Source organism: Myotis myotis, unplaced genomic scaffold (genome assembly GCF_014108235.1).
Source record: "Myotis myotis isolate mMyoMyo1 unplaced genomic scaffold, mMyoMyo1.p scaffold_m19_p_13, whole genome shotgun sequence".
Classification (NCBI taxonomy): Eukaryota; Metazoa; Chordata; class Mammalia; order Chiroptera; family Vespertilionidae; genus Myotis; species Myotis myotis.
In genome coordinates, this window is record NW_023416317.1 from 57,210,946 (window position 1) to 57,235,655 (window position 24,710).

Consider the following 24,710-nt stretch of genomic DNA (forward strand, 5'->3'; position numbering starts at 1 on the left):
AGTTCATTTAGTGGGCCCCTGTTCTTCGGTGCTGTGTCTCCGTTGGGAAAGTCTTCTGGGGACTTATATCAAGCATTATTACCAGAAAAAGAAAAATTGGGAAGAATACTCCTCATGCAGGAAAGATCAGTTGGTCCGCTCACACCACAAACATCCCCTGGCCTCCCCCTCAGGTGCTGTGCTGAGGAGCAGTGACTCCGTCTCTGCCCGGGGGCTCTCGCAGCCTGTGGGCAGGCAGTTGTGCTGTGGAGTGAGCTGGACTCTAAGGAGAGTGCTGTGCTCCTCCACCTGCATCCCTGTATGACACTCTCATCACCATGTTTATGGCAGAACCTCCCGCCCTTGGCCTCTCACCCACCTCCGTCGCTTGCCTGACTTCTCCGCTCTACATTATTCCCAGAATCCTCAAAGGATTGTATGTACACCGCCTCCACTCGCTAACCAGTTTTCAGCACAACAGTGTGCTCTTGTCCGGCAGGGTCAGAGTGGCCAGACCCAATAGGCACATCTGTTTCTAATCTTCGCAGCACACAACCAGCCTTCTTGAAACTCGCCCGGGCTTTCATTTTATACCCGGCTTCTTCCCGTGCCGTTGATTCTTTCCCTTCTTAGGATCTAGTGTCTGTTCCTGTATCCGAACCATACGTGTTGATGTTCCTCCGCGAGCAGGACTAGCCCTTTCTTCTCCCCCAGGAATTTCTGTCCTTTGGTACGGTTTTCACATAATCTAGATCAGGGGTGGGGAATGCCTGGCCCCAGGGCCCTGTCCTTTGATCAGGCCCTGCCAAGGCAACCCCAGACAGAACTTGAAATTCAAGGAATCTGGGAGCTTCTTTCATAGCAGCATAATTTTAAGTTGCTCATGTTGTATGGCCCACGAATGATGACATAAATGTGTAATTGGCCCTCGGCAGGGAAAAGGTTCCCAGCCCTGCCCCCGATGGTGCTGCTGCTAAGGATGTTCGCCGACGCTGCCAGCACTGTTCTTTGGTTCCATGTTTTAACTCATTTAATTCTCCCACCAACCTTACGAGATGCCCACCACTGTCTCCGTGTTACATATGAGGAGACTGAGGCACAGAGAGAGTCAGCAGCAAGGCACCATTAGTAAGCAGCTGACTTGGGATTCAGCCCTGGACAGGCGGCACTGCAGTCCATGGTGACCCGGTGCTGCACTGACACGCCCCTTAGACTCTCCACGCCTTTCCCGTTAGGTCCCGGCCCACAAGTTCAGCAGTCACTGTTCACTTGGACTTAAGACCCTCAGCTCCTCATTAGCATCAACCCGCCGCTGTCGAAAACCTCCCAGTCCGAGAAGGTGGCAGCAGTAGCCAGTCACCGTTTCCTTGAGCCGGAAACCCAGGGGGCGGCCTGGAGTACGCTTTCCCTTCCTCCTCACCGCGAGGTCATCAGTAGGCCCCATTGGTTCTACCACCAAACCCCGCGGGCTCTTGAATCATTTCCACTGCCACTGAGTGGAGGCGACCAGCACCTGCTTCCGCTTCTGCTCTTCGCTTCATTCTCCATAGATCGCCATGAGCAGTATTTGTTTGTTTTTTGTTAATCCTCACCCGAGGATATTTTTTTCATTGATTTTTTAGAGAGAATGGAAGAGGGAGGGGGGAGAGAGGGAGACAGACAGATGGACATCGATGTGCCCTGTCTGGTTTGGCTCAGTAGATAGAGCATCAGCCTGTGGACTGAAGGGTCCCAGGTTTGATTCCCGTCAAGGACACATTCCCGGGTTGCAGCTCAATACTCATAGGGGGCGTGCAGGAGGCAGCCAATCAATAATTCTCTCTTATCATTGATGTTTCTCTCTCTCTCTCCCCCTCTCCCTTCCTCTCTGAAATCCACAAAAATATGTTGTTTTTAAAAAAGAGAGAAGCGGTGTGTGGGAGACCCATCAATTCGTTGCCTCCCACACACCCCGACCTAGGCTGGGGATCAAGCCTGCAACCCAGGTATGTGCCCTTTACTAGGAACCGAACTTGTGACCCTCCGATGCATAGACAGGTGTGGTCTAACCATTTAGCCACACAGACCAGGGCTAATTATTATTACTATTGTTGTTTTTAATCCTCACTCTAGGACAGTGATGGGGGACCTTTTGAGCTCGCGTGTCAGCATTTTGAAAAACCCTAACTTCACTCTGGTGCCGTGTCACATAGAAATTTTTTGATATTTGCAACCATAGTAAAACAAAGACGTATATTTTTGATATTTATTTTATATATTTAAATGCCATTTAACAAAGAAAAATCAACCAAAAAAATGAGTTTGCGTGTCACCTCTGACACGCGTGTCATAGGTTCGCCATCACTGCTCTAGGATATGCTCATTGGTTTTAGAGAGGGGGAAGGGAAAGGGAGAGAGAAAAGAACATCAATTGATTGCCTTCCATACATACCCCAACCGGGGATCAAACCTGCAACCTAGGTATGTGCCCTGACTGGGAATTGCGCTCGCAACCTTTTAGTATATGGGAATATGTTCCAACCAACTGAGCCATACTGGCCAGGTCAAGAATAACTTTTTTTTTTTTAATGTTACATTATGTCACTTCCCAGCTTAAAACTATCCAAGGGACTCCATTATAAATAGGAAAAAATCCTCTAACCAGTGTACAAGGTCTTACTTACATCAGTACTTTTCAACCTGGGTACTACCCATACCCATACCCTGGGTTCCCTGATAGACATTTGGACACGTGTGGAAGAATCGTGGTTGTCAAGATGCTTGGGAATGTTACATGAAGTGGGTAGAGGCACACAAAGGAGGGGCCTCGCAAAAAGCCAGTAGAGAAGCAGTTCCCCACCGACTTACCCAGTCAGGTTCCCAGGTTTCCAGCTTGGGTAGGTGGTGTTGCCATTGAAAAGGGGGATCTCAGGAGCGCCGTCGGGTGGAGGGGGATGAGTTCTCGGTCGAGGTCAGTGTGAGGTCGCTAGCAGGTGTCCAGGTGGAGATGCACAGTCCCACGGGAGTTTGCGGGAGGTCTGCTTACAGTTGGCATCGCTTCGAGCTGCAAAGTCAGCCGTCATTCCCACCCACGTGGAAACCTATCTGGGAACAGGCGAGACTCATCGGGAGGATGGCAGCTGAGCTAAGAAGGGTGTGGAGAGGAGCTCCGGGGCTGGCAGCCATTCCAGGGCCTGGCACTGGGATCGCTTTACCTCCTCAAGGTGCATTATCAACGCTGATGCAATAGTGTTTATTTTTACTTGATGATAGCACATTTACGTGTCCTGGATTAATGATTGTGCTTTTGATTTGAATGGTGTGACATTCCTCAGGAAAATTGCTCAAGGAAGTTTGTTCAGTGTGGACAGGTGGGAGCCCCAAGAGCCTGTGCGTGGTGCCTGTCCCGCCGGGTGGGGACTGTGGCTCGGACTCCTGGACAGTCTCTGCTGCTTGTCTGCATGGCCGCGCCGTCAGCTCACTGAGGGTGGGAGCACTCTTCCTTTGGAGGCAGGAAGCTAGGGCAGTGCCTCCTGTCTTCCGGAACAGTCCTTACGGGCCAGAGCAGCATTGCTGAGATGGGCCTGGGAAATGGAGCCTGTGTGTAGCTGGAGAAGGCCGACCCTGCTGACTTGCAGTGGCAGGGATAGGGACATGGCTTGTCTGTTGGACTTTCCTTTCTCTAAAGCAGTGGCTCTCAACCTTGGCTGCACATTAGAATCACCTGGGAATCTTTTTAAAATCCTGGTTTCTGGGCCTCATCCTCCGGGAATTCTGTTTCTCTGTGATGGGGTGGGGCCACAACGTTAGTAACAGAGAAACAGAATTTCCAGAGGATGAGGCCCAGAAACCAGGATTTTAAAAAGATTCCCAGGTGATTCTCCTGTGCAGCCGCGGCTGAGAGCCCCTGCTCTAAAGGATGATTCTTCACGTGGTTGGGCATTGGAATCACCTGGGAAGATTTGAAAATCCTAATAGCAGCAGGCGCTCCATTTAGACAAATTAAATCAGAATCTCTGGAGATTAAGACTTGGGCATGTGAGTCACTGCTCTGGACACTTGGTACTCAAAGTGTAGTCAGCAGACCAGCTTCCACATCTGGAAGCTTATTAGAAATGCAGTCCTGGCTGGTGTGGCTCAGTGGTTGGAACATCGTGCCATAAACCAAAAGATGACAGGTGCGATTCCCAGTCAGGCACATGCCCAAGTTTCGGGTTTGGTCCCCAGTTAGGGTGCACCCAGGAGGCAACCAGTTGATGTTTCTCTTTCCCTCTCTCTAAAATCAATAAAAACGTGTTTTTTTAAAAAGTACAGCCAGGCGGAGAATCACGGTCCTAGGCTTTGCTATCCCTGGGGTAAGGAGTAGAATTTCAAAGATTCCTGAAAATAGGACAGCGTGGAGAAGAGAATTTTTTTATTGAAAGAGCTACAAGTAACATTTTCCTGGCAGTTTTGCTGAACTAAAGGCCTGATGCGAAAGAGTATTGATGCATTTTGATGGTTTCTCTCTCATAGGCTCAAACTGTCCAGGTTGCTGAAGTTGAACCACAGTCACAGCCACAGCCTTCCCCAGAACTTCTGCTTCCAAATTCTCTGAAGCCCGAAGAAGGGCTTGAAGTATGGAAAAACTGGGCCCAGACCAAGAACGCTGAGCTAGAGAAGGACGCTCAGAACAGACTGGCGCCCATTGGGAGTGAGTGTTTGAGGGGATAGGGGGTGGACTCTGTCTAAAATACAGTGGCACTGAGGCAGCAGGAGGGAGGGGGCAGGAAAGTGGTCCCCTGGCTCTGGGAACCAGGAAGCTCCATCTGAAATAGGATGCTGAGTTCAAGGCAAGCAGTAAGCAGGCCTGAGCAAGGGTTGCGGGGTTTGTGCAGGACTAGGCATTTCTGTATACATGGGTTTCTGGAGTTGATCTGGATCTGGGCAGGGCAGTTTCTGGGAGAAGATAGAAACCAGTGAGTGTGTTCAAAGCCCTTCTTCCTTGGCATCATGCTTATCTACTTCCTAGCATTGTGAGGGGGTTCTCTCCTCTCATGGCCCTAATTAAAATGTTCAGGAAACGTGAAGTGGGAAGGGAACCCTTGGTCCAGTAGAACATAGAGGTTGTTGCCTTAGGCCAGACACAGTGACCGTTTCCCTGCCAGCACTGATGGGGCAGCATTCGCTCTGAGCTGACTTCAGGGACATGAGTGACCAATAAAGAGATGACTGTTGCCAGGACTCCCATTCACCTTTGGGGTTTGTGTTGTAGGGCCCCAGCTTCTGCGATCCATTCACCTTTGGGGTTTGTGTTGTAGGGCGCCAGCTTCTTCGATTCCAGGAAGATCTCATCTCTTCTGCGGTGGCTGAGCTGAATTACGGGCTCTGTCTCATGACCCGGGAAGCTCGGAATGGAGAAGGTGAACCCTATGATCCAGATGTGCTCTACTATATCTTCCTGTGCATCCAGAAGGTAGGAAGTGGCTTCCCAGGGACGCGTCTGAGCTGTGTTCCCGTCAGCTATTTACTAGATATTCAGATTAGTAAAATGACAAGCGAGGAGTTACAATTAGGACTTTCTCTTTTAACTGTATAATGAATTTTTAAGTAGTTTCTTTTTTCAGTTGCAAAAGATCTACATGTTCACTTTAGAAAATAAACATCGTCCATGACCCTGCCTGCCGGCTAGAGAAGCTGCTGTTGGAGCATTTTGTGTAGCGGCTCTCCCTTCAGGGGGCGTGCCTGTGCCTCCCCTCCCCCCCCCTCACTCCCCCCCAGCCCCAGCCCCAGCTCCCAAGCTCTTCATTCGTCTCTAGAACTTGTTTGCTAAGCCCATCTTCTAGGAATTACTTTTTCTACCTCTGTAATGTGCCCTAAAATGTTCTCTTACCAAATAAATAAATAAATGTACGCATATTATATTATATTTGTTATATAGAAACGAACAGCCCAGCTAGTGTTGCTCAGTGGTTGAGAGTCGACCTATGAACCAGGAGGTCATGGTTTGATTCCGGGTCAGGGCCCATGCCCAGGTTGTAGGCGCAAACCCTGGTGGTGGGGCAGTGGGCGACAGCCAAATGATGATTCTCTCTCATCATTGATGTTTCTATTTCTCTCTCTCCCCTTCTCCCTTCCTCTCTCTGAGATCATTTTTTTTAAGGCATATTAAAAAAAAAAAAAAGAACAAAGAAAACTACACACAAATATTTGGAATATTACCTTAGCTTTTTTATTTTAGGTATTTGTTTTTTAATGTTTTTACTGATTTTAGGTTTCCAGGACATCTGAGGTGAGGCATGGCAGAGATGTAGTACAGGCTGGCAGTTGGGAGGCTGAGGAGGGTGTCGTAGTGTTCGAATGCTCTTGTGGAAACCCCGTGCTGGTGGCACTCACCTGTTGCCGGGCCTGAGAGGAGTCTGCCTCTAATGGTTCTCTTTCTTCCTGGCCACTCAGGGTACTGGGGGAATTGCTGCCCCCGCTTTCTCATGCCCAGTGCTCCCCAGCCCTGGAAGACTGGCTCAGTCATCTCCATTTATAGACAAGGAAACTGAGCCCCCACAGTTAGAAGACTCACATTAGTTATTTGACTGACACCATAGCCTATAGGAGGCTGGCCCCAGAGCCTGTACCATGTTTTTGCTGCCATAAGAGCCTTGCCTGGGTGAAATCGCATTCACAGAGTGTGCCCAAGTGCGTGAGACCTGGTTCACATGATCCAGCGTGTCCTGTGGCCGAGTCACGTTGTGGCCGGTTTTGACCTGGTATGGAGGTTTATTAAGGGGGGTGGGTAGGCAGAGGTGATAGTACCTGGTAAAGGAATGTGTATTTCCCCTGCAAGTCTTACTCGAGACACTACCAACAACTTTTCTTGATTGTTTTTCTTTTAGTATCTTTTTGAAAATGGACGGGTTGATGACATTTTCTCAGATCTTTATTACGTTCGATTCACGGAGTGGCTACATGAAGTTCTGAAGGACGTTCAGCCCCGAGTCACTCCACTGGGTAAGCTCTTCCTAGTACTTGGGTGTCTTTCCCACCTGGTTTAAGAAGGATCGGCCGGTTGTGTGCCTGGCTCTACAGCACGGGGGTGAGGGGGCTGTCCACCCTGGGCACCAGCATCGGCCTCTGCTGATTGCCCTGCTGTGGCAGGGGCACTGCTCACCGGGCACAGGACCAGCTGGTCCCAGTGTGGCAAGAACAGGGCCAAGCAGAGTGTGGGGTACTCTTTTTTTTCCTATTAAAATTAGAATCATTGCAAAAAATAAGAATTATTAACTGTTTTATCTGTAGGTTGCTCATGTTACATATGTTTTATGTATACAGAGTGGGACCAAAGAAGGTTTATACTTGTTTATGTGGAAAATAATTCAATAATCCTAGCTAATGAAGAGGGAATATGCTAACTGACCCTCATGCTGTTGCAAAGATGGCAGCACCCACAGCCAATAAGGAGGGAATGTGCTAATTGACTGCCATGCACTCAAAGATGGCAGCGCCCACAGCCACAAGATGGCGGTGCCCAGTCCCCTCAGCCCTGCTGGGGTGGCAGGCACACAGCAAGGCCGGGCCCACCCCTGCTGTGCACCTATCTCTGGAGACCCCCAGTTCCCCCCAGCCCCCCAGCCTCCCATGGCCACCGGAGGCTCAGGTAACCAGGGCCGGCCCAGGCTGCTGCCGGCAGTGGGAGCAGCAGAGGTGTGACGGGGGCGTTGCCTTCCCCTGGTTGTCGGGTCATCTCCCGCCCCTGAGGGCTCCCGGACTGTGAGAGGGCGCAGGCCAGGCTAAGGGACTCCCCCTCCAGTGCACGAATTTTATTTTTTTTATTATTATTTTTTTTTACAGTGCACGGATTTTAATGCACTGGGCCTCTAGTTAATAAATAGAATAATACAAGAAAAGACTGTTTCGAGTCCTCAAAACGATAACCCTACTTTTGCTCGGCCCTGTATAGAACACAATTGTTGATTTACCTACAGGTAACTTCCTGGGTGGTGTGTCAGAGCGGAAAGAACACGAGTTTTGCAGTAGAATGTCTGAGGTGGTTTTGTTTTGTTTTGTTTTGTTTTAAGAAACTTTATTTTTGCCGAAACCGGTTTGGCTCAGTGGATAGAGCGTCGGCCTGCGGACTGAAAGGTCCCAGGTTCGATTCCGGTCAAGGGCATGTACCTGGGTTGCGGGCACATCCCCGGTGGGGGATGTGCAGGAGGCGGCTGGTCAATGTTTCTCTCTCATCGATGTTTCTGACTCTCTACCTCTCTCCCTTCCTCTCTGTAAAAAATCAATAAAATATATGAAAAGAAAAAAAAAGAAACTTTATTTTTATTTATTTTTTGTTAATCTTTACCCGAGGGTATTTTTCCATTGATTTTTTAGTGAGAATGGAAGGTAGAGGTGGAAATAGAGAGGGAAACATCAATGTGAGAGAGACACATGGATTGGTTGCCCCCAGCATGGGCTTGACCAGGTCCAGGAATCAAGCCTGCAACCAAGGGATGTGCCCTTGACTGGAATCGAATCCGAGACCCTTCAGTCCATGGGCTGATGCTCTACCCACTGAGCCAAACCAGCTCGAGCTAATAAACTTTATTTTTTAGAGCAGTTTTAGGTTTACAGAAAAATTAAGCAGGAGGTACAGAGAATTCCCATATATCCCCCATACAGTGTTTCCCCAATTATTATCTTGTATTAGTGTGGTATACTTGTTAAAATTGATGAACCAGTATTGACACATTATTAATTAAATGCCTGTAGTTTACATTAGGGTTCACTCCTTGTGTTGTGCATACTGTAGGTTTTGAGAAATGTATAATGGCATGTGTCTGCAGTTACTGTATCATACAGAAGTTTCACTGCCTTAAAATCCCCCATGTTCCACCTAGTTATCCCTCCCTGCCTCCCGTAGAATTTCTGGCAACCAGTGGTCTTTCTACTATCTCCATAGTTTTTGCCGTTTTCAGAATGTCATATAGTTGGAATAATTTATTTTGTGGCCTTTTCAGATTTTTTTTTCACTTAGCAGTATGCGTTAATGTCTGTGTATGTCTTTGTGGCTTGATAGCTCATTTCCTTTTATTGCTGATAATATTCCATTGCATGGATGTACCACAGTTTGTTTATCCATTCACCTATGGAATAACTTCCAATTTTGGCAATTATGAATAAAGCTGCTATAAACATTTTGTGCAGGTTTTTGATGAAAGAACAGGCAGGCAGATCAATGAAACAGAACAGAGAGCCCAGAAATAGAGCCACAAAAATATAACCAACTTACCTTTGTCAAGGGAACAAAGGGAGTTTAGTGAAGAAAGGATAGTCTTTTCAACAGGCTCTAGAACTGGACATCCACATGCAAAACATCAGTCTAGACACAGACCTTACACCATTCACAAAACTAACTCCAGATGGATCACAGACCAAAATGTAGAATGCAAAATTATTAAAGTCCTCCTAGAGATAACAGAAAATCTAGGTGACCTTGGGTTTGATGATGACTTTTTATATACACCTAGAGGCCCGGTGCACGGATTTGTGCACTGGTGGGGTCCCTCGGCCTGGCCTGCGGGGATCAGCCAAAACCAGCAGTCTTGACATCCCCAGAGGGGCCCCACTGGTGCACAAATTCGTTAACCAGGCCTCTAGTATGCATATAAGATCTTTGGTTAATCTCTTCCCGCCCTCCCCCCTTCCCTCTGAGATTCATCAGTCTATTCCATGTTTCCATGCCTGTGGTTTCCGCCCCTGCGTTGAGCGTCTGCCCCCTGGTCGTCGATCAGCTGGTCACTTGGGCTTTTATATATAGAGAAGATACCAAAAGCTCTATAATCCATGAAAGAAAAAATTGATATGTTGGATTTTATTCAAATTAAAAACTTCTGCTTTGTGAAACAGTTAAGAGAATGAAAAAAACAAGCCACAAACTGGAAGAAAGTCTTTGAAAAACACATATCCAATGAAGGACTGGTATCCAAAATATACAAAGAACTCTTAACACTCAACGATGTATAATGTGGCGTGATAGCTCATTTCCTTTTATTGCTGATAATATTCCATTGTATGGATGTACCACAGTTTGTCTATCCATTCACCTATGGAATAACTTCCAACAAACAACCTGAGTAACAAATGGGCAAAAGATCTGAACAGATGCCTCACTAGAGAAGGTACACAGGTGGTAGACAAGCGCGTGAAAAGATGCTTATTACATGTCACCAGGAAGTTGCAATTTTATAAAATAACGAGAGGCCACTCTATCACTGTGACGAAGGCTGAAACCCTCACTGGCAGCACCAGATGGCGCCAGGGAGCACCCACTTTGGTTTGGAAGACAGTTTGGCATTTTCATAAAAAAGTAAACATTTTTTGCCTTATGATCCAGCAGGCACGCTCCTTGGGGTTTGCGTTGAAAACGGTCTGGTTAACCTCGATCACCACTACTAGTTCGTTACATGCTTAACCTTAAAATACTACTGGTTATATGTTTTTGAGTGTGTGCCAGGCAGCATTCCAGTTATATAGATAATAATATTGCAGTGAACAAAATGGACCTTACAGTCTAACGGCGAGACAGTAAGTCACCAAGTTATTTGTGATTAAGTACAAAGCACAAGGGAATGGAGGTGTTGGGGCATTAGGGGGGAGGCCTCTCTGTCGTTAGAACAGAGACCGGTAAGTGAATCCATGACTCCCGCTTCATGATTTGCACATTTTTAAGGCAAGTGTAGCTGTGTAGAATTCGCTTTTTAAGGCTTTTTATTGTGAAATTTCCAGCACATATAAAAGTAAACAAGAGATTAATGACACTCCCATGTACCTACTGTCTGTTCATGGCAAGTCTCATTTCATATATACACTACTCATTCCCCCTCCCATATTATTTTGAAGTAAGTCCCAGACACTTTATTCATAAATATTTTAGTACGTATTATTGACCTACCACAATGCCGTTATCATACCTTTTAGAAAAAAAGATAATTCCGTAATGTCATGAAAATCTACCCTCTTTGAATTTCTAATGTCATAATTTTGTTTAAGTCAAGGTATAAATTCCACACATTGAAATTGCTGGGTATACCTTTTAATGGTTAGTTTTAATCTTTAATTTCCCCCCCTTTTTTTTTTCTTGCACTTTATGGAAAAAATTAGCCTTTTAAATTGTCACATCATTTACTTTTTGCTGATTACATCCCCGTGGTGTAGTTTGACTTATTCTTCTCTTCCCTGTATTTACAGTTAATAGGTAGTTGCATATAAAGACTTAACTGATCAGGTTTTGTTCTTCTGTGTGTGTTTTTTCCTTTTTGGCAAGGTTACATCATAGATGAGTTATTTATTTTCATCAGATGCCCTTAATGTCTGTATCCATTCATTAGTTGCAAAAGGTGGTATTATAATGTTATTACTTCTTCATTATTAGCTGAAAAACAGAGAAACTTTTCCTTGCCAACCTCTTGAAGTCCTGGCGATGTAAACTATAGAAAAGGGAGGATCAGGGCTTGTTTGTTCTCCTGTTGAGCAGTTTTCACAGGACGGACTTGGTTCACCAGCTCCCCTCAGTGAAACCAAGTAGCTATGTGGTTTTTGTTTGTTTCTAAGCATCATCATGCACTAGTGACTGTGAGCATAGTTAATGTGATTCAGTCCATTGCAGTTACCTTTCCGCCCCCTCCCAGTCGTTCTCTTTATTGATGTGCAAACTGACCCATCTTTGATCACTTGGAGTTTCTTTAAATTAGCCCTTAAGTTCTTCTGACACAATCCTGCTTCCATGATTTCTGGTTTGCCAACATGCTTCAGGCTCATCTGGGAATTCCTGTCCCAGTGCGCATCAGTCTGTTCTCCGTGGACCCTGATGTGCTCAGTGGTAAATGGTATTTCAGTACCAAACCAGGATCTGATGCCAGGTGTGCCCATTGCTCCTGGGCTGGCCATTGTTTCTAGGTCTGTGAAGTGGGCAGAACCAAAAACATAAAAGACAGAATCGGTCATTTTGATCCTGTAGTTCAGAATCGGGACTCTGAGGCTTCTCTGTGGTGGCTCTGTCTGTCACCCTTCTCCCCCGCCAGGAGTCTCCCTAAGGTTCAGGCGACGTTGTGTTGCTAAAGAAGCAGTTACAGCTGAGGAACGTGACACCAGGTGGCACAGTGAACCCCGAGAAAACAGTGCGTGCAGGTGTGCCCGGGACCGCTCCTAGGGCCGGCCTTCTCTGGGGACGACTGTCTTCTGCCACCCACCCTGCTCCAGACACGTCTGAGAGCAGGGAAGGTGAGCTCATTGTCACTAGACCACAGCATACAAGAGTGGAGGCAGCGCCCTGAGGAGACGGACAGGCCCTGGTGGAGCCAGAGGGCCAGCCAGCTGTGGCGAGAGCAGAGGAGAGAAATGTATTGGGCAGAATATCTCTCCCCTCTTCTACGAAGTGGCACTGGCCCACAGACACTTGTACACTGACTACGGAATGAACATATGAAGGGGTTTGGTGATCAAACTCCTGGCCTCGTCCCTGCCCAGCTCTCAACTTGCTTATGACCAGGGTCTTACAGGAACGCCTGCCCTGTGGGGGACACCTGCACTGAATGGCAGTCTCCCCTTTCCCTGAGAGGGGTTGCAAATGGCTTCTTTCCTAAGGTGTAGCAAGGGCAAGCAGGCCTGCATATCTGCTTTGGGCCCTGAGCACATTTGAAATTGTGGTGAAAGCTCTGCCTTCTTTCCGGAGAAGTGCGCCGTGTGCAGCGTAGGCCACAGTTTGGGGCTTCACTTTCCCCGAGGCCGATCTTGTTGTTTCATGGCGAAAGGAAAACTGACATCCAGTAAGAGCACTCAAGAGGAGGGCAGTGGTTCTCAACGTGTGGTCTTAGGAAATGGTTAGAAACGCATGTTATCAGGCCCCACCCCAGAAATCTGTGTTGGGCCCAAACCACTTGTGTTTTAAAAGCTTCCGAGGTGACTGTGCCTCCCAGGAAGGCTCCTCCTGCTAACCCTCCGTCCTGCCAGCCCTGGTTGCAGCAGTCCTCTGTTCCTCCTAGGCTATGTGCTGCCCAGCCACGTGACCGAGGAGATGCTGTGGGAGTGTAAGCAGCTCGGGGCTCACTCCCCTTCCACCCTGCTGACCACCCTCATGTTCTTTAACACCAAGTAAGTGTTCTAGAGGCTCCGTACTTAGCCACTGCCAGCAGCTGCCCAGCGAAGAGGGTGGAAACTCTCCAGGCCGACTTTGAGTTCTTTGACACACATTTGAGAGCCTTTGGGCTACTGAAAGCAGGCAGCCGCACCAGACCCCACCACCAGTCCTGATGTGACTTCTCCACAGACAGTGTGTGTGGGTGGGGCTTGCCCATGTCCTGGGAGTGGGGGTCCTGGCTCTTCTAAAGCACTGATGGCAGAGGGTAAGTCACGGTCTCCTCCTGGCATCCTCCCTTCTGCCTGGCTTTCACTTGCGGTGCAGGTACTTCCTGTTGAAGACGGTGGACCAGCACATGAAGCTGGCCTTCTCCAAGGTCTTGCGACAGACAAAGAAGAACCCCTCCAACCCTAAGGACAAAAGCACGAGTATTCGGTACCTGAAGGCACTTGGGATACACCAGACAGGCCAGAAAGGTAGGGAAGGGGGCGAGGCCTGCGGAAACGGCGCTCCTCGCCCTGCCGCGCTCTGTGCCAAGGGGCTAGTGATGACTTGGGGCTGGGACTTGCTGGATAGCGATTCTCCGTTCCTTTCTCCTCAGCCAGAAGCGGCAGACTCTTGAAGAAGCAGGGATGGCCCAGAAAAGATAGCTGCCTTTTCCTTTCATAGCCACCGCCCATTCCTCACACCCTTTCTCCTTCCACTGTGTCCTGGTTGGGATGCTGGGCCTGAGCTAACGTAGTCTGATGCCATGTCTGTGGTTGGTGTGTTTTGTAGTTACAGATGACATGTATGCAGAACAGACGGAAAATCCTGAGAATCCACTGAGATGTCCCATCAAGCTGTACGATTTCTACCTCTTTAAATGGTGAGGGGGTTTCCTTCTAAGCAGGTGCCTGTGTGCAGAGGCATTCTCTAGTCCCCAGCTAGAAGAGAAACACACTGCAGGAAAGCTGGGTACAGAAGCAGACTGACTGCTTTCCCCACAGCACGTGATGTGCTGAGCCCTGGGGTCCTAAAGGGGTCCCTGCCCCTGAGGACCCCTTTCCTGGAGAGGAGAGGAAGGGAGAGGGAGGCGGTACAGACAGGCTGCCTCCATCGCACGGTGAGCATCTCTGGGGCTTGACCTTTGGTCATTGCCGCCATCCATCTAAGGGGGACTCCTTTCCCTGGCTTTGTGCTCTGCTGCGCCTGGCGTTGGGCTGTCATACTCCCAGCAATGTCAGAATGATCTTTCTACGTTGAAGGTCTTGTGTTACTTAAACCTGCAGTGGCTTTCTTTGCTCTACAAAGACAGGATCCTAACGTGGCCAAGAGGCCCTTCATTCCCTCCCCTTTGCTGACCTTGCATCCAGCCAGCTCTGGCTTTCTGGCCACACTGGCTCCTCTCCACTGTGGACACCGTGCTTTCCCTTTCTCGAGGCCTCGGCCCAGGTTTTTTCCCTGTTGGGCAACCCCACGCCGCCCCACCCCACCCAGTTAGCAGTCAGCTCCTGCCCACCGGTTCTCAAGCACCTGATGGGGGAAGCATTTCACACCCTACCTGTGCCCTCAGGTGCTCCATCTGTCGCACTGTGTGTCCTGGGTGTGTGTGAGTGTTTAACTTCTGTCTGCCTCTCCCCTTATCTGTCAGCCCCAGAAGGGAGGCCCTGTTGGGTCTTACTCATTTCCTTACCATCAGCACCTAAGGCAGGACTGACAAACAGGAGCCCTTGGTAACCCTGAGTGGGTGGATGAAGAGCTGAGGGGATGGTGTGTGCTACGCACTTGAGAGAGGCACAGCACAGCACTGAGGGGGGGCCCAGGTTGAGTTCCTCAGAGCAGGAACTCTCAGGACTGGGTGCAGGAAGCAACCTGAGCAGACTTGGAAGACAGCCCTGGGCGGTAAAGCTTATTCCAAGTCGGACATGATTGGACTCGAGTAGGTGAGCCCGGGAGCCCCAGGTCAGCGGAATCAGCTGGCATCTGAGGGCGGCACAGCAGAAGCAGCTGCCCTGGCACCCGAGGCTGTGTGTGTGGCTGTGCCACCATCCCTCCAGAGCAGCTGCCTGCCCAGCTTTTGCAGATGTCTGTCTGGGAGTTTCAGGCGGGAGGGTTGAGATTGTGGTTTTAACCAGCCTTTACTGACATATTCTTCAGTCCCCAGAGTGTGAAAGGCCGGAATGACACCTTTTACCTGACGCCGGAGCCAGTGGTGGCCCCCAACAGCCCAATCTGGTACTCGGTTCAGCCTATCAGCAGAGAGCAGATGGGACAGATGCTGACTCGGATCCTGGTGATACGGGAAATTCAGGAGGCCATTGCAGTGGCCAACGCAAGCACCATGCACTGAACTCCCTTAGCCATGGTGCTAGGGAGAGCAGCCAGGAAGAAACGGACAGACTTTCACACTAAAGAAGAGGCCTCCATTTTTTCTTTCTTTTTTTATTGGTGTAGTTACGAAGCCTTTCCGACCGCTTCTGTTTAAAATGTAAAAGGAAACTCTGCCCCTTGTGCATCTTCATGAACCTGCTGCAGCAGACGCTCAGCCACGGGCTCCGGCCCCGAGAGCCAGGTGTCCTGCAGCGTTGCTGGCTGCTTTCTCGTCTGGGGCCGGGGAAAGGGCTTGGACTGTTGGAGAGATGTGGCCCCTTCCCTTCCTCCAGGAAGATGGGATTCATGGCGGGTGGACCTGCAGGCACTCGCCCAGCTGGCTCCACTCTGCCTGCGACTTCGCTGGCCACAGGGGACCGGTCTTTTCTTTTATGCTCAGACATAAACTTAGCATCTTAATGGAAAGAGAATGGGGGGACCTTCAATTATGATTTATTAAAGACAGTTTCTATTACACCCTCCTTTATGACAAGTGACATTTTAGATGTTAAAGTAAACTCTACCATGCCCCTTTTTTTTTTTTTTGGCCCAACATTGAGGCCTTAAACCTGAGGCTACTGTGCCTGATGGAATTCTTGTAACATACACTTGTGTATCATATAAAGATACCACTCTGTTTCTCTTATGTATTCTTAATCTAGCTGTTTATTAAGAATGACAAGCACGTCTTTTCAACACGCTGGTGCACAATGCCTCTTTATTTGGGCGGAGACGGGCGGAGCAGCGGAAGCAAAGCCGCGCCTGCTCGCTGAACGGCCGGGGCTGTGCGGGGGGAGGGGGGCGGGACAGTGACGCCACGGCCCAATTGCTGTGCGCGAGTCTGTGCTCTGCGCATGCGCTGTCCCGCCCAGGGGGCGTGCCGGCTCCGCCCGCGCGCCGCGTCCTGACGTCACGACGCACAGGGCGCACTGACGACGGCCGCGGGTGTATATTGGCGCGGCCCTGACGCCAGCAGGCTCTGCGGCGTGCTTCTCGGGCACTCGCGCGCTCCCCCGCCATGGCCGACTACCTGATCAGCGGGGGCACGTCCTACGTGCCTGACGACGGGCTCACGGCGCAGCAGCTGTTCAACTGCGGGGACGGCCTCACCTACAAGTGCGGGCCTCGCGGGCTCTGGGCGAGGGGAGGGCTGGGGGCCTGCTGGGCTGCGTGGGGCCGCCTGTGGGGGCCGGCCCTGGGGCTCCGTTGACAGTGAAGCGGGTGGAGGGGGCGGCACTGGCAGTGCTGGGATTTCCGCCTGGGAACGCCGTTCTCTGGGCACGTGGAGCGGCCGGGGCCGGGGCCGGTGACAGCCAGCGGCAGAGAAGGCCCCGCCGCGCTCCACCTGCGCTCTGCCCCGCCCGGGGCGCCTGGGCCCGGTCGGTGCCCTCCGCCCAAATGCCTTTGAGATGGTCTGTGGGATGGAGCCTCCGGTTGCACCGAGCCTGAGCCTCACTCCCGATTCGCTCCCGCTCTCCTAGTGACTTTCTCATTCTCCCCGGATACATCGACTTCACTGCAGACCAGGTGGTGAGTATGGCCAGGAATTGGGTCCTTCGCGTTCAGTCCGGGTGAGGGGCTGCCGTGCCGTGTCTGCCTCCCCAGATCGGGCTCTGGGGCGTCTGGGGAGGGCCTTAGCATGCAGGTCGTGCCGGTCCTGTTTTGTGGGAGACGGGGCACCATCGTGAGTTGTGTGGACTGTTTTCTCACATCGGCTGGCCTTGATCCTCAGGACCTGACCTCTGCTCTGACCAAAAAGATCACCCTGAAGACCCCCCTGGTGTCCTCCCCAATGGACACGGTCACGGAAGCGGGGATGGCCATCGCAATGGCGGTGAGCACCGTGGGGCGGCGGAAGGGCGGAAGCAGGGGGCTCTTCCCCAAAGGCGTGGTCATGCCGCTCCTATTCTTGTCAATTTTCCCGTCATTTTCTTATTCTACAGCTGACAGGTGGCATTGGCTTCATCCACCACAACTGCACACCTGAATTCCAGGCCAACGAAGTTCGGAAAGTGAAGGTCAGAAGGACAAGGATCATGGGCAAGAGCCCCTGGGAATTGCGCTGAGGTGGGGTGGGGCTGTTTGGGTCCTAAGGACCCTTTTTCCCACCGTGGAGCTGAGTTCCTGAGCATAGGGCCTGGGGTGGGTCTTAAGGCAGCAGAAGAGGACCAAGTCAACAGCACCTACACCCCCGCCCCCGTCTCCTGTCCCTGGGGGTGAGGTGTCGGTTTGGTTTGGTCCCGTGGCACTGCCAAAGGGAGAGTTGGCACAAACTTGTTTTCAGACCAAGAGCTGATGAAGGTGATTCAGAAATGCCCATTCTCGTCTCTTCCAGAAATACGAACAGGGCTTCATCACAGACCCTGTGGTGCTCAGCCCCAAGGACCGAGTGCGGGATGTGTTTGAAGCCAAGGCCCGCCATGGCTTCTGCGGCATCCCCATCACCGACACGGGCCGGATGGGCAGCCGCCTGGTGGGCATCATCTCCTCGCGGGACATTGACTTTCTCAAGGAGGAGGAGCACGACCGGTTTTTGGAAGAGGTGGGCGCACTGGCCACGCCAAGTTCCAGCAGCCAGACTAGGACAGGAGTCTCTACTGTCCAGGAAAGACGAGTGCCTGGCCAAGTTTCTGATCCTTCCATAGAGTTCCACCACCCCCACCCCCTACACACACACTGGAGGCCTCGGTCTGCCCAGATGTTTGCCAGCATGCATGCTGTGTTCTTCCAACCCCAGGGGGAAAGCAGTGCTCAGGGACCAACTCGGCCTCCTCTTCTAATTTTCTTGTCATTGATCTGGTGTGGCCCTCTTTCTCCTAACAGTGTAACAGGCTACTCTACATACCATAGTGCCATGTGTGTGTGTATGTATATATATAAAATAAATACATATATATAATAAATATATATATATGTATAATAAAGAAATACATATATTTTATTAATTTCAGAGAGGAAGGGAGGGAGAGAAAGATAGAAACATCAATGAGAGCCCATCATTGGTTGCCTGCCTCCTGAACGCTCCCTACTGGGGATCAAGCCTGCAACCTGGGCAGTGCCCTTAAGTGGAATTGAACCTGGGACCCTTCAGTCTGCAGGCCGACGCCCTATCCACTGAACCAAACTGGTTAGGGCCATAGTATCCTTTCTACTCAATTCTCATGCTCCCCACTAGATTGCTGCAGACACTGCTGGGTTCACTTGGGGTGGTTTGGGTAGTGAGTGAACATGGTGGTCTTTGGAGTCAAGGGCAGGCCCTGTGGGGGGTCTGATCTTCAGCTGGCCTTCCTCACAGCTCCCCTCCCTTTCAGATCATGACGAAGAGGGAGGACCTGGTGGTCGCCCCCGCAGGCGTCACACTGAAGGAAGCAAATGAAATCCTTCAGCGCAGCAAGAAGGGTGAGTCCGGCGGCGGCAGGAGGGTCCTGTCCTGCAGCACCAGGGTCCTGACGGCGTCCTGTGCCCTCAGGGAAGCTGCCCATCGTAAATGAAGACGACGAGCTGGTGGCCATCATTGCCCGGACCGACCTGAAGAAGAACCGCGACTACCCACTCGCCTCCAAAGACGCCAAGAAGCAGCTGCTGTGTGGGGCGGCCATTGGCACCCATGAAGACGACAAGTACCGGCTGGACTTGCTGGCCCAGGCCGGCGTGGACGTGGTCGTTTTGGTGAGCTGCCGGCCGGGCAGGATGGGGCGGGAGGGGCTGCCGCTGCGCCGTCTCACGGGCACTTCCTCCCTGTTCCAGGACTCCTCTCAGGGGAACTCCATCTTCCAGATGAACATGATCAAGTACATCAAAGAGAAATACGCGAGCCTCCAGGTCATCGGAGGCAATGGTGAGGCCCATGGCGCTGAGGACGCGGGCGAGCAGGGGAGCGAGGCTCCCACCTAGACCTTCCCTGAGCCCCCCGTTCCCCATTGCAGTGGTCACCGCGGCTCAGGCCAAGAATCTCATCGATGCGGGTGTGGACGCCCTGCGGGTGGGCATGGGCAGTGGCTCCATCTGCATCACCCAGGAAGGTAAGATGCTCTGGCAGGACCCTCAGCTCCACAGGCCTGGAGCCAAGTGCTCTCAGGGGCACCAGTGAGTCCTTGGTAGGGGCAGCCCCAGGGCCAGCAGGCCCCTTGGAGGGGTGACATGCTGGCAGCCAGACGAGCTCTCGTCTTTGCTCGTTCCCACTCCCCCGCCTAGCCTGGCCTCCTTGCTCCTGCTCTGCGCCCTCTCTAAACTCTGGTCTGTTTGTTTCATTTAGCAGCTCCCAAGATCCCTCCAGACATAAAGTCCCACAGCCCCAAATGCCCTTCTACTGTCACGGGCTGCTATAGTAAGTCCGGCCCGGCCCACTGGCCCGGCCCAGCTGCCCACTGCCCGGCTGCTTGGTTGACTGTAGCTGTAGCTCCCGGGGTTTGTGATGCTGACGGGGTGGGCTGGGCAGACTGAATGACAGACCATGGTTTTGGGGGGTTACTCAAAACCCAGCCCCTCATTCCCAGGGTGCTTACAGGGCAGGCCCTCTCCCCAGCAGGCCCTGTTCTGCCCACAGCTGCAGTCGGGCACAGCTCAGGGACCAACTCGAGCACCCTCTTTCCACGCGACCGCCCCTCTCTTGCCTGAGCTGCCCGCTGTAGGGAGGGAGGGCGGCCTCGGGTACTAACTGCACAGTGACCCTGCCCACCGGATGCCAGGTGGGCGGGGCTTTCCCGGCTGCTGACTGCATGTACCTGAGGCTGCCCTGGCCATGCACAGTGCACGAGCACACGGGTGAGTGGTGGCCACCACAGCTGTTTGTATTGTTTGAAACAGGTGCAGCCGCCCCAGACGTGACTTGTCCTCACCCAGGCTGCAGTCCTGGTGCAGGTGTAGCTGAAAGCTGCTGGCCGCTGCTGTGGCCACAGGGCCCCTTGCCTGTCCCCACCAACTCCACCTGCCCATCTGTTCCTCCATCTTTTCACAGTGCTGGCCTGTGGGCGGCCCCAAGCCACGGCAGTGTACAAGGTGTCCGAGTACGCACGGCGCTTCGGCGTTCCTGTCATCGCTGACGGAGGAATCCAAAACGTGGGCCACATCGCCAAAGCCTTGGCCCTCGGGGCCTCCACAGGTGAGGCCCAGCACCTCAGGAGCCTGATGGGACCCCTTGCCCAGGGCCAGGCAGGGCTGCCCCCAACACTCCCTCTCCCCCTAGTGATGATGGGCTCCCTCCTGGCCGCTACCACCGAGGCCCCTGGTGAGTACTTCTTCTCCGACGGGATCCGGCTAAAGAAGTACCGCGGTATGGGCTCTCTCGACGCCATGGACAAGCATCTCAGCAGCCAGAACCGCTATTTCAGGTGGGACAGGAAGGTCAGTTACCTTCTGCCACCCCTGCACTGGCAGCTTCATCTGTGCTTTGACCTTGACCCTGTCTCTTGCCTCTCACTGCAGTGAAGCTGACAAAATCAAAGTGGCCCAGGGGGTGTCTGGGGCGGTGCAGGACAAAGGGTCCATCCACAAGTTTGTCCCCTACCTGATCGCCGGCATCCAACACTCCTGCCAGGACATTGGTGCCAAGAGTTTGACCCAAGTCAGGTAAGCTGGGGAGCTTGTACATGGGCAGAGAGGCTGCCCCAAGGCAGGCTGCCCACAGCTGCCACCTGCCTTTCCAGAGCCATGATGTACTCTGGGGAGCTCAAGTTCGAGAAGAGAACGTCCTCCGCTCAGGTGGAAGGTGGTGTCCACAGCCTCCATTCGTAAGTGACCCACCCGTTCCCACCCACCCTAGGGGTGGAGGTCCCTGCTGTGCCTGCCGCCCTCACCTCACAGCTGGTCCTCTGTCTACAGGTATGAGAAGCGGCTTTTCTGAAAAGGGATTCCAGCATAGTTCCTTGGTTTTTCAATAAAAAATTGAAAAAAGTGATGCCTGGTCTTTGAGGTCAGCAGGCAGGTGGGGCTCCGCCGCTGCGAGGGTCGCACAAGCAATAACACAGCACCCGGTTTCCAGGGGGAGCCTCAGCCCTGGGGTCGGGGTGGCTCCAGGGACGCGGAGGGGGCAGATCAAAACGTCCCTCCTAAGGCAGCTCACAAGCCAGCCCTGAGCAGCCACGGCTCCCATGGGTCCAGGGTTGGAGCTCAGGTCCACGAGGCTTGGGACCAGCATCCACAGAGCCTTCTGGCCCAAAGCTTGGCCACACGGGTCCAGGTTGAGACCCTCATGCGTGTTGTCTAGACTGAACCTGTAAACCTTGTGGGGAAATCGAGATCACTTCCAACCTGCTCGTGAGCAAGTGGACAGATCTGTGGTTTGGGGGGTGTGCACTGCCTCGGCCTCAGTGGGCCCTGTAGCTTAGATGAAAGGACCCCTTGGTTCCTCACAGGCTCACTGAGCGGCAGCCCCTGGCCAGAACGCACCCAGTACAACATGACACCAGTGGATTAAGTTATTAATTGGGGGTAAGCAGACATGCGTCACAGGCTGCAGGGAGGGGCTCTGCGCTCCGGGTGCCAGGCGTTACTGGGAAGGTCAGGTGGGTCCCTGGAGCTTCACTCGGCATCGTGGGCCAGAGGTGCGAGCACAGTCCCGCCAGGTGGGGGGATGAGAGCAGCTCCTGTCACTCGGCCTTCATGACACAGGAAGTTGAAAGTGGCACAAGCATTGGGCTGCAGAGAGAGCCAGCATCAGCTGGGCTGGGCCGGGCCGCGCTCCCCTCCCCGCAGCACTCCCACGTCCCCTCCCCGCAGCATCCCGACTGACCGTGTCCTGCACCTCCACGGCGATGCCCCGCTGCCTCATGGCGCGCAGCACCCGCGGCGGCAGCCTCTCGGCGCGGTCTCCGGTGCCCACCACCACAATCTCTAGGGCAGGACGGACACGGCAGGTCTACAACTAGGCCGCTGGCGGGCCGGGCGCACCCCAGCCCTGCCCTCCTCCGATACCTATCGGGGGCTCCAGCATCCAGAAGAGAGAGAGGCTTTCTTCCGTGATGTCCACGTGGGATCCGACCTGTGCAGGGAGGGGGCAGGTTACAGGCAGCAAACCCACGCAGGTTCCCCCTGCGCCCGGCCTCGGCGTCCCGCGGCGGGAGGGCTCACGTTCCACTGCAGCACTGAGTGCGGGAGCAGCGCGCAGGGCCCGAACACGCGGTTCCCGTTGACCACGAAGCCGCGGGGGTTGTAGCTGTCGATGTAGGCGGCGTGCGGGGCCTCGCGCTGCAGCACGGTGATGTGCGTCCGCTGGTACAGCTCGTCGTCAGCAGGCGTGAGCCGGTGCCCGCGCCGCGGGGCCCTGCGGGGGACACGGTTAGGGTCTCGGGCGCGTGAGGGGCCGCAGGGCGGGCTTCTCGGGACGGGGCAGGTCAGAACGCGGGCCCGGACTCACCGCAGCAGCTCCGCGGGCGGCGGGCGGAGCGCGGGCCGTGCTCGGCACAGGCCGCGAAGCAGGAGCGCGGCCGCCATGGGGAGCCGGCGAGCGGGGTCAGCGAGGGCGCGGCGGCGCCCAGCCCCGCGCGGCCACAGCGCCCCCTGCGGTCGGAGGGCGCCGCGCAGCTCGGCCGGCACCGGGCGAGGGGCTAGGGAGCCGCGCGGCCTCCGGTCCCAGGAGGCGGCGCCCGCGTCCGCACCTGCCGCTGCCGCGCCCCGGGCCCCGCAGGCCGCCCTGGGGGCGCCGGACCCCTGGGGGCGGGACCGGCCTCGGGGCACCGCCTGGGTCCCAGCCGCGGCCCGGCGCCCGGCTCAGCCATCCGCGGGGCCCCGGGGCCGGGCGGGGCGCACCTGGCCGAGCCGCGCACCTGGCCGGGGCGTGGCGCCGGCCCCCGGGCCCCTAATCCCGGCTTCGGGGCGTCAGGTTTCGGGGGCGGCAGGAGGTTCGGGTTTCCCCGCTGCCCTCCGAGTCACGCCCCTTCCCAACCGTCACCCGCGCGACCGTTGGCGTCGCCTCCGCGCGTCGCTCGGGGCGTGGCCGCGCGTGGATTGGCTCCTTGGGAGCGCGAGGGGGCGTGGCCGGGCGGTTTCTTCTTAAAGTGGCCGGGTCCGCGGCCGGCGCGAGCGGAAGGGGACGTCGTGGTCGGGCAGCTGTGGCTCTTCTGGCGGCAGCTGCCGGGCCGAACCGGACCGGACCAGACGCTGCAGGAGGCGGCGGCTGGCGCGTCTTCGTCCTCTCTCGCTCCGTCCGCGTCCCGGGAGCTGCCCCGCCCCCGGCCGGAGCGGGACCCCAGGGCCTTGGGCGCCCTCGCGGCCCCGGGCATCTCCGCGCTCAGTGCCGTGGCCTCGGGGGGATGTTGCCGCGTCTGCTCTCCGCGGGGCCCGGCGGGCGGCAGGCTCGGTACCGACGAGACGGTCTCAGTCGGTTCCTGGGGGTCTTGTCGCCGTCGTGGGAGTCCATGGGGGCCCCTCGAGCTCGAGCTGGTAGCGTCCCCGGACAAAGGGCCCGGGTGCGGGGGTGTTTTTACGGCCGGCGCGCGGCTTACTTCCTCCCCGGCCCCGCGGGAGCGCTTCCTTCCTGGCTGATCCTGCAGCCGCCCCGACACGGTCACCTCACCGGTGCCTCTGGCCGCCTGGCACCCACAGCCACATGCAACCCGCCTGCGCGGACACCCCCCTCACCCCCCGCGGGTGTAATCCGGTTCGGGACTCGGTCCCCGGGGAGGCCCCCACCGCCCTCCTATTGTTGGGGGCCAGGTGAGCAGCTCATTCCCACTAGATTAGGTTTCACCGCCTACTCCTAGGTGCGCCTCCCGGGACTGGAAATCGGGGGGTTCTATCCTGGCCCCAAGGCAAACCCCCCATGGCTGGACAGCGGGCAACGGAATCCCAAAAGCAGCTGTTGTCTCCAGAGCATTCCAGCTGCGCTTGGATTTCGTTCCCTGCTCTCCTGCCTGAGCAGCGTCCTGGGCCAGAAGCGGTGGCGATCCCGACCCCAGACACACCTCCCTGGGCCGCGCCTTCTCCCAGGTGCGCCCTCGTTCTGGAAGTCACGGGAGCCGCCGGAGAGCCTGGGCGGGGGCCACCTCCGGAGCCGGGGCAGCCTGGGTGAAGGCGGGAGAGCAGACCCAGGGCCTCCGGACGGGGCCGCCCCAGCCCGCAGCTCGCTCAAGGCCGCCCTTCACGTCCTGGGGACAAACCGCTCCACGTGCCGAGAGGAGCTGAAGCCCCCAGCTGGTCCCCAGCGCCGACCCTGCCGACAGCTGCCCGGAGGCACGCGCCGCTGCCTGGAAAGAGCGTCGGAATGACACGACCCAAGCAGCCGTCGGGCGGGCGGGGGGCTGAGGCCCGCGCCGCCGAGGGACGGGCTCGGCCAGGCTTTACCGCCCCTGGGCCCCTCCGGAGT

General features: G+C 54.4%; 4 protein-coding genes across 10 annotated transcripts in view; 3 read left to right on the forward strand and 1 right to left on the reverse strand.

The window, feature by feature from the left end:
• The window catches only part of QRICH1 (glutamine rich 1), a 33,882-nt gene extending 17,777 nt beyond the window's left edge, over positions 1 to 16,105 (forward strand). For 3 of the 5 annotated variants that reach the window (XM_036333604.1, XM_036333602.1, XM_036333605.1), the window contains 7 exons: positions 4,474 to 4,651; positions 5,259 to 5,413; positions 6,828 to 6,942; positions 12,963 to 13,071; positions 13,382 to 13,533; positions 13,835 to 13,925; positions 15,197 to 16,105. In XM_036333604.1, coding sequence (XP_036189497.1) covers positions 4,474 to 4,651; positions 5,259 to 5,413; positions 6,828 to 6,942; positions 12,963 to 13,071; positions 13,382 to 13,533; positions 13,835 to 13,925; positions 15,197 to 15,389 — 993 coding nt within the window. In that variant the 3' untranslated portion in view covers positions 15,390 to 16,105. Of the gene's footprint in view, positions 1 to 4,473; positions 4,652 to 5,258; positions 5,414 to 6,827; positions 6,943 to 7,916; positions 8,058 to 12,962; positions 13,072 to 13,381; positions 13,534 to 13,658; positions 13,926 to 15,196 lie in introns of those variants that run through there. The other 2 variants (XR_004971668.1, XM_036333606.1) reach the window with 2 other exon arrangements.
• A 322-nt stretch (positions 16,106 to 16,427) lies between these two features.
• On the forward strand, positions 16,428 to 21,305 carry IMPDH2 (inosine monophosphate dehydrogenase 2). Of its 2 annotated transcripts, XM_036333610.1 has the most exons (15): positions 16,428 to 16,525; positions 16,891 to 16,939; positions 17,142 to 17,243; positions 17,353 to 17,427; positions 17,745 to 17,951; positions 18,721 to 18,808; positions 18,879 to 19,078; positions 19,157 to 19,247; positions 19,336 to 19,431; positions 19,665 to 19,736; positions 20,367 to 20,510; positions 20,595 to 20,739; positions 20,834 to 20,977; positions 21,055 to 21,138; positions 21,230 to 21,305. In XM_036333610.1, exons 1-15 carry the CDS (start codon positions 16,428 to 16,430, stop codon positions 21,249 to 21,251), a joined length of 1,617 nt encoding a protein of 538 aa, XP_036189503.1. In that variant the 3' UTR covers positions 21,252 to 21,305. The 2 variants fall into 2 exon arrangements, with proteins under 2 accessions (XP_036189503.1, XP_036189504.1); XM_036333611.1 differs by lacking the exon at positions 19,665 to 19,736 and having other exon boundaries at positions 21,230 to 21,251.
• On the reverse strand, positions 18,325 to 22,959 carry NDUFAF3 (NADH:ubiquinone oxidoreductase complex assembly factor 3). Of its 2 annotated transcripts, none has more exons than XM_036333613.1 (5): positions 22,764 to 22,959; positions 22,478 to 22,670; positions 22,322 to 22,388; positions 22,140 to 22,240; positions 18,325 to 22,005 (listed from the first exon to the last, which is right to left on the reverse strand). In XM_036333613.1, exons 1-5 carry the CDS (start codon positions 22,838 to 22,840, stop codon positions 21,997 to 21,999), a joined length of 447 nt encoding a protein of 148 aa, XP_036189506.1. In that variant the 5' UTR covers positions 22,841 to 22,959; the 3' UTR covers positions 18,325 to 21,996. The 2 variants fall into 2 exon arrangements, with proteins under 2 accessions (XP_036189506.1, XP_036189505.1); XM_036333612.1 differs by having other exon boundaries at positions 21,811 to 22,045.
• On the forward strand, positions 22,839 to 24,181 carry LOC118668635 (translation initiation factor IF-2-like). The gene is made up of 2 exons (XM_036333826.1): positions 22,839 to 22,868; positions 22,958 to 24,181. The coding sequence occupies exons 1-2, from the start codon at positions 22,839 to 22,841 to the stop codon at positions 23,888 to 23,890; spliced, it is 963 nt and encodes a 320-aa protein (XP_036189719.1). The 3' UTR covers positions 23,891 to 24,181.
• The last annotated feature ends 529 nt before the right edge of the window (positions 24,182 to 24,710 follow it).

Coding starts and splice junctions, on each gene's coding strand:
- IMPDH2 (XM_036333610.1), top strand. CDS start 16,428: ATGGCCGACTACCTGATCAGCGGGGGCACGTCCTACGTGCCTGACGAC. Junction 17,428..17,744: donor ACGAAGTTCGGAAAGTGAAG/GTCAGAAGGACA, acceptor CGTCTCTTCCAG/AAATACGAACAGGGCTTCAT. Junction 19,079..19,156: donor GCGTGGACGTGGTCGTTTTG/GTGAGCTGCCGG, acceptor TCCCTGTTCCAG/GACTCCTCTCAGGGGAACTC.
- LOC118668635 (XM_036333826.1), top strand. CDS start 22,839: ATGGGGAGCCGGCGAGCGGGGTCAGCGAGG. Junction 22,869..22,957: donor GGCGAGCGGGGTCAGCGAGG/GCGCGGCGGCGC, acceptor GCGAGGGGCTAG/GGAGCCGCGCGGCCTCCGGT.
- NDUFAF3 (XM_036333612.1), bottom strand. CDS start 22,840: ATGGCGGCCGCGCTCCTGCTTCGCGGCCTGTGCCGAGCACGGCCCGCG. Junction 22,671..22,763: donor CCGCCCGCGGAGCTGCTGCG/GTGAGTCCGGGC, acceptor TGTCCCCCGCAG/GGCCCCGCGGCGCGGGCACC. Junction 22,046..22,139: donor CCGTGGAGGTGCAGGACACG/GTCAGTCGGGAT, acceptor CTCTCTCTGCAG/CCCAATGCTTGTGCCACTTT.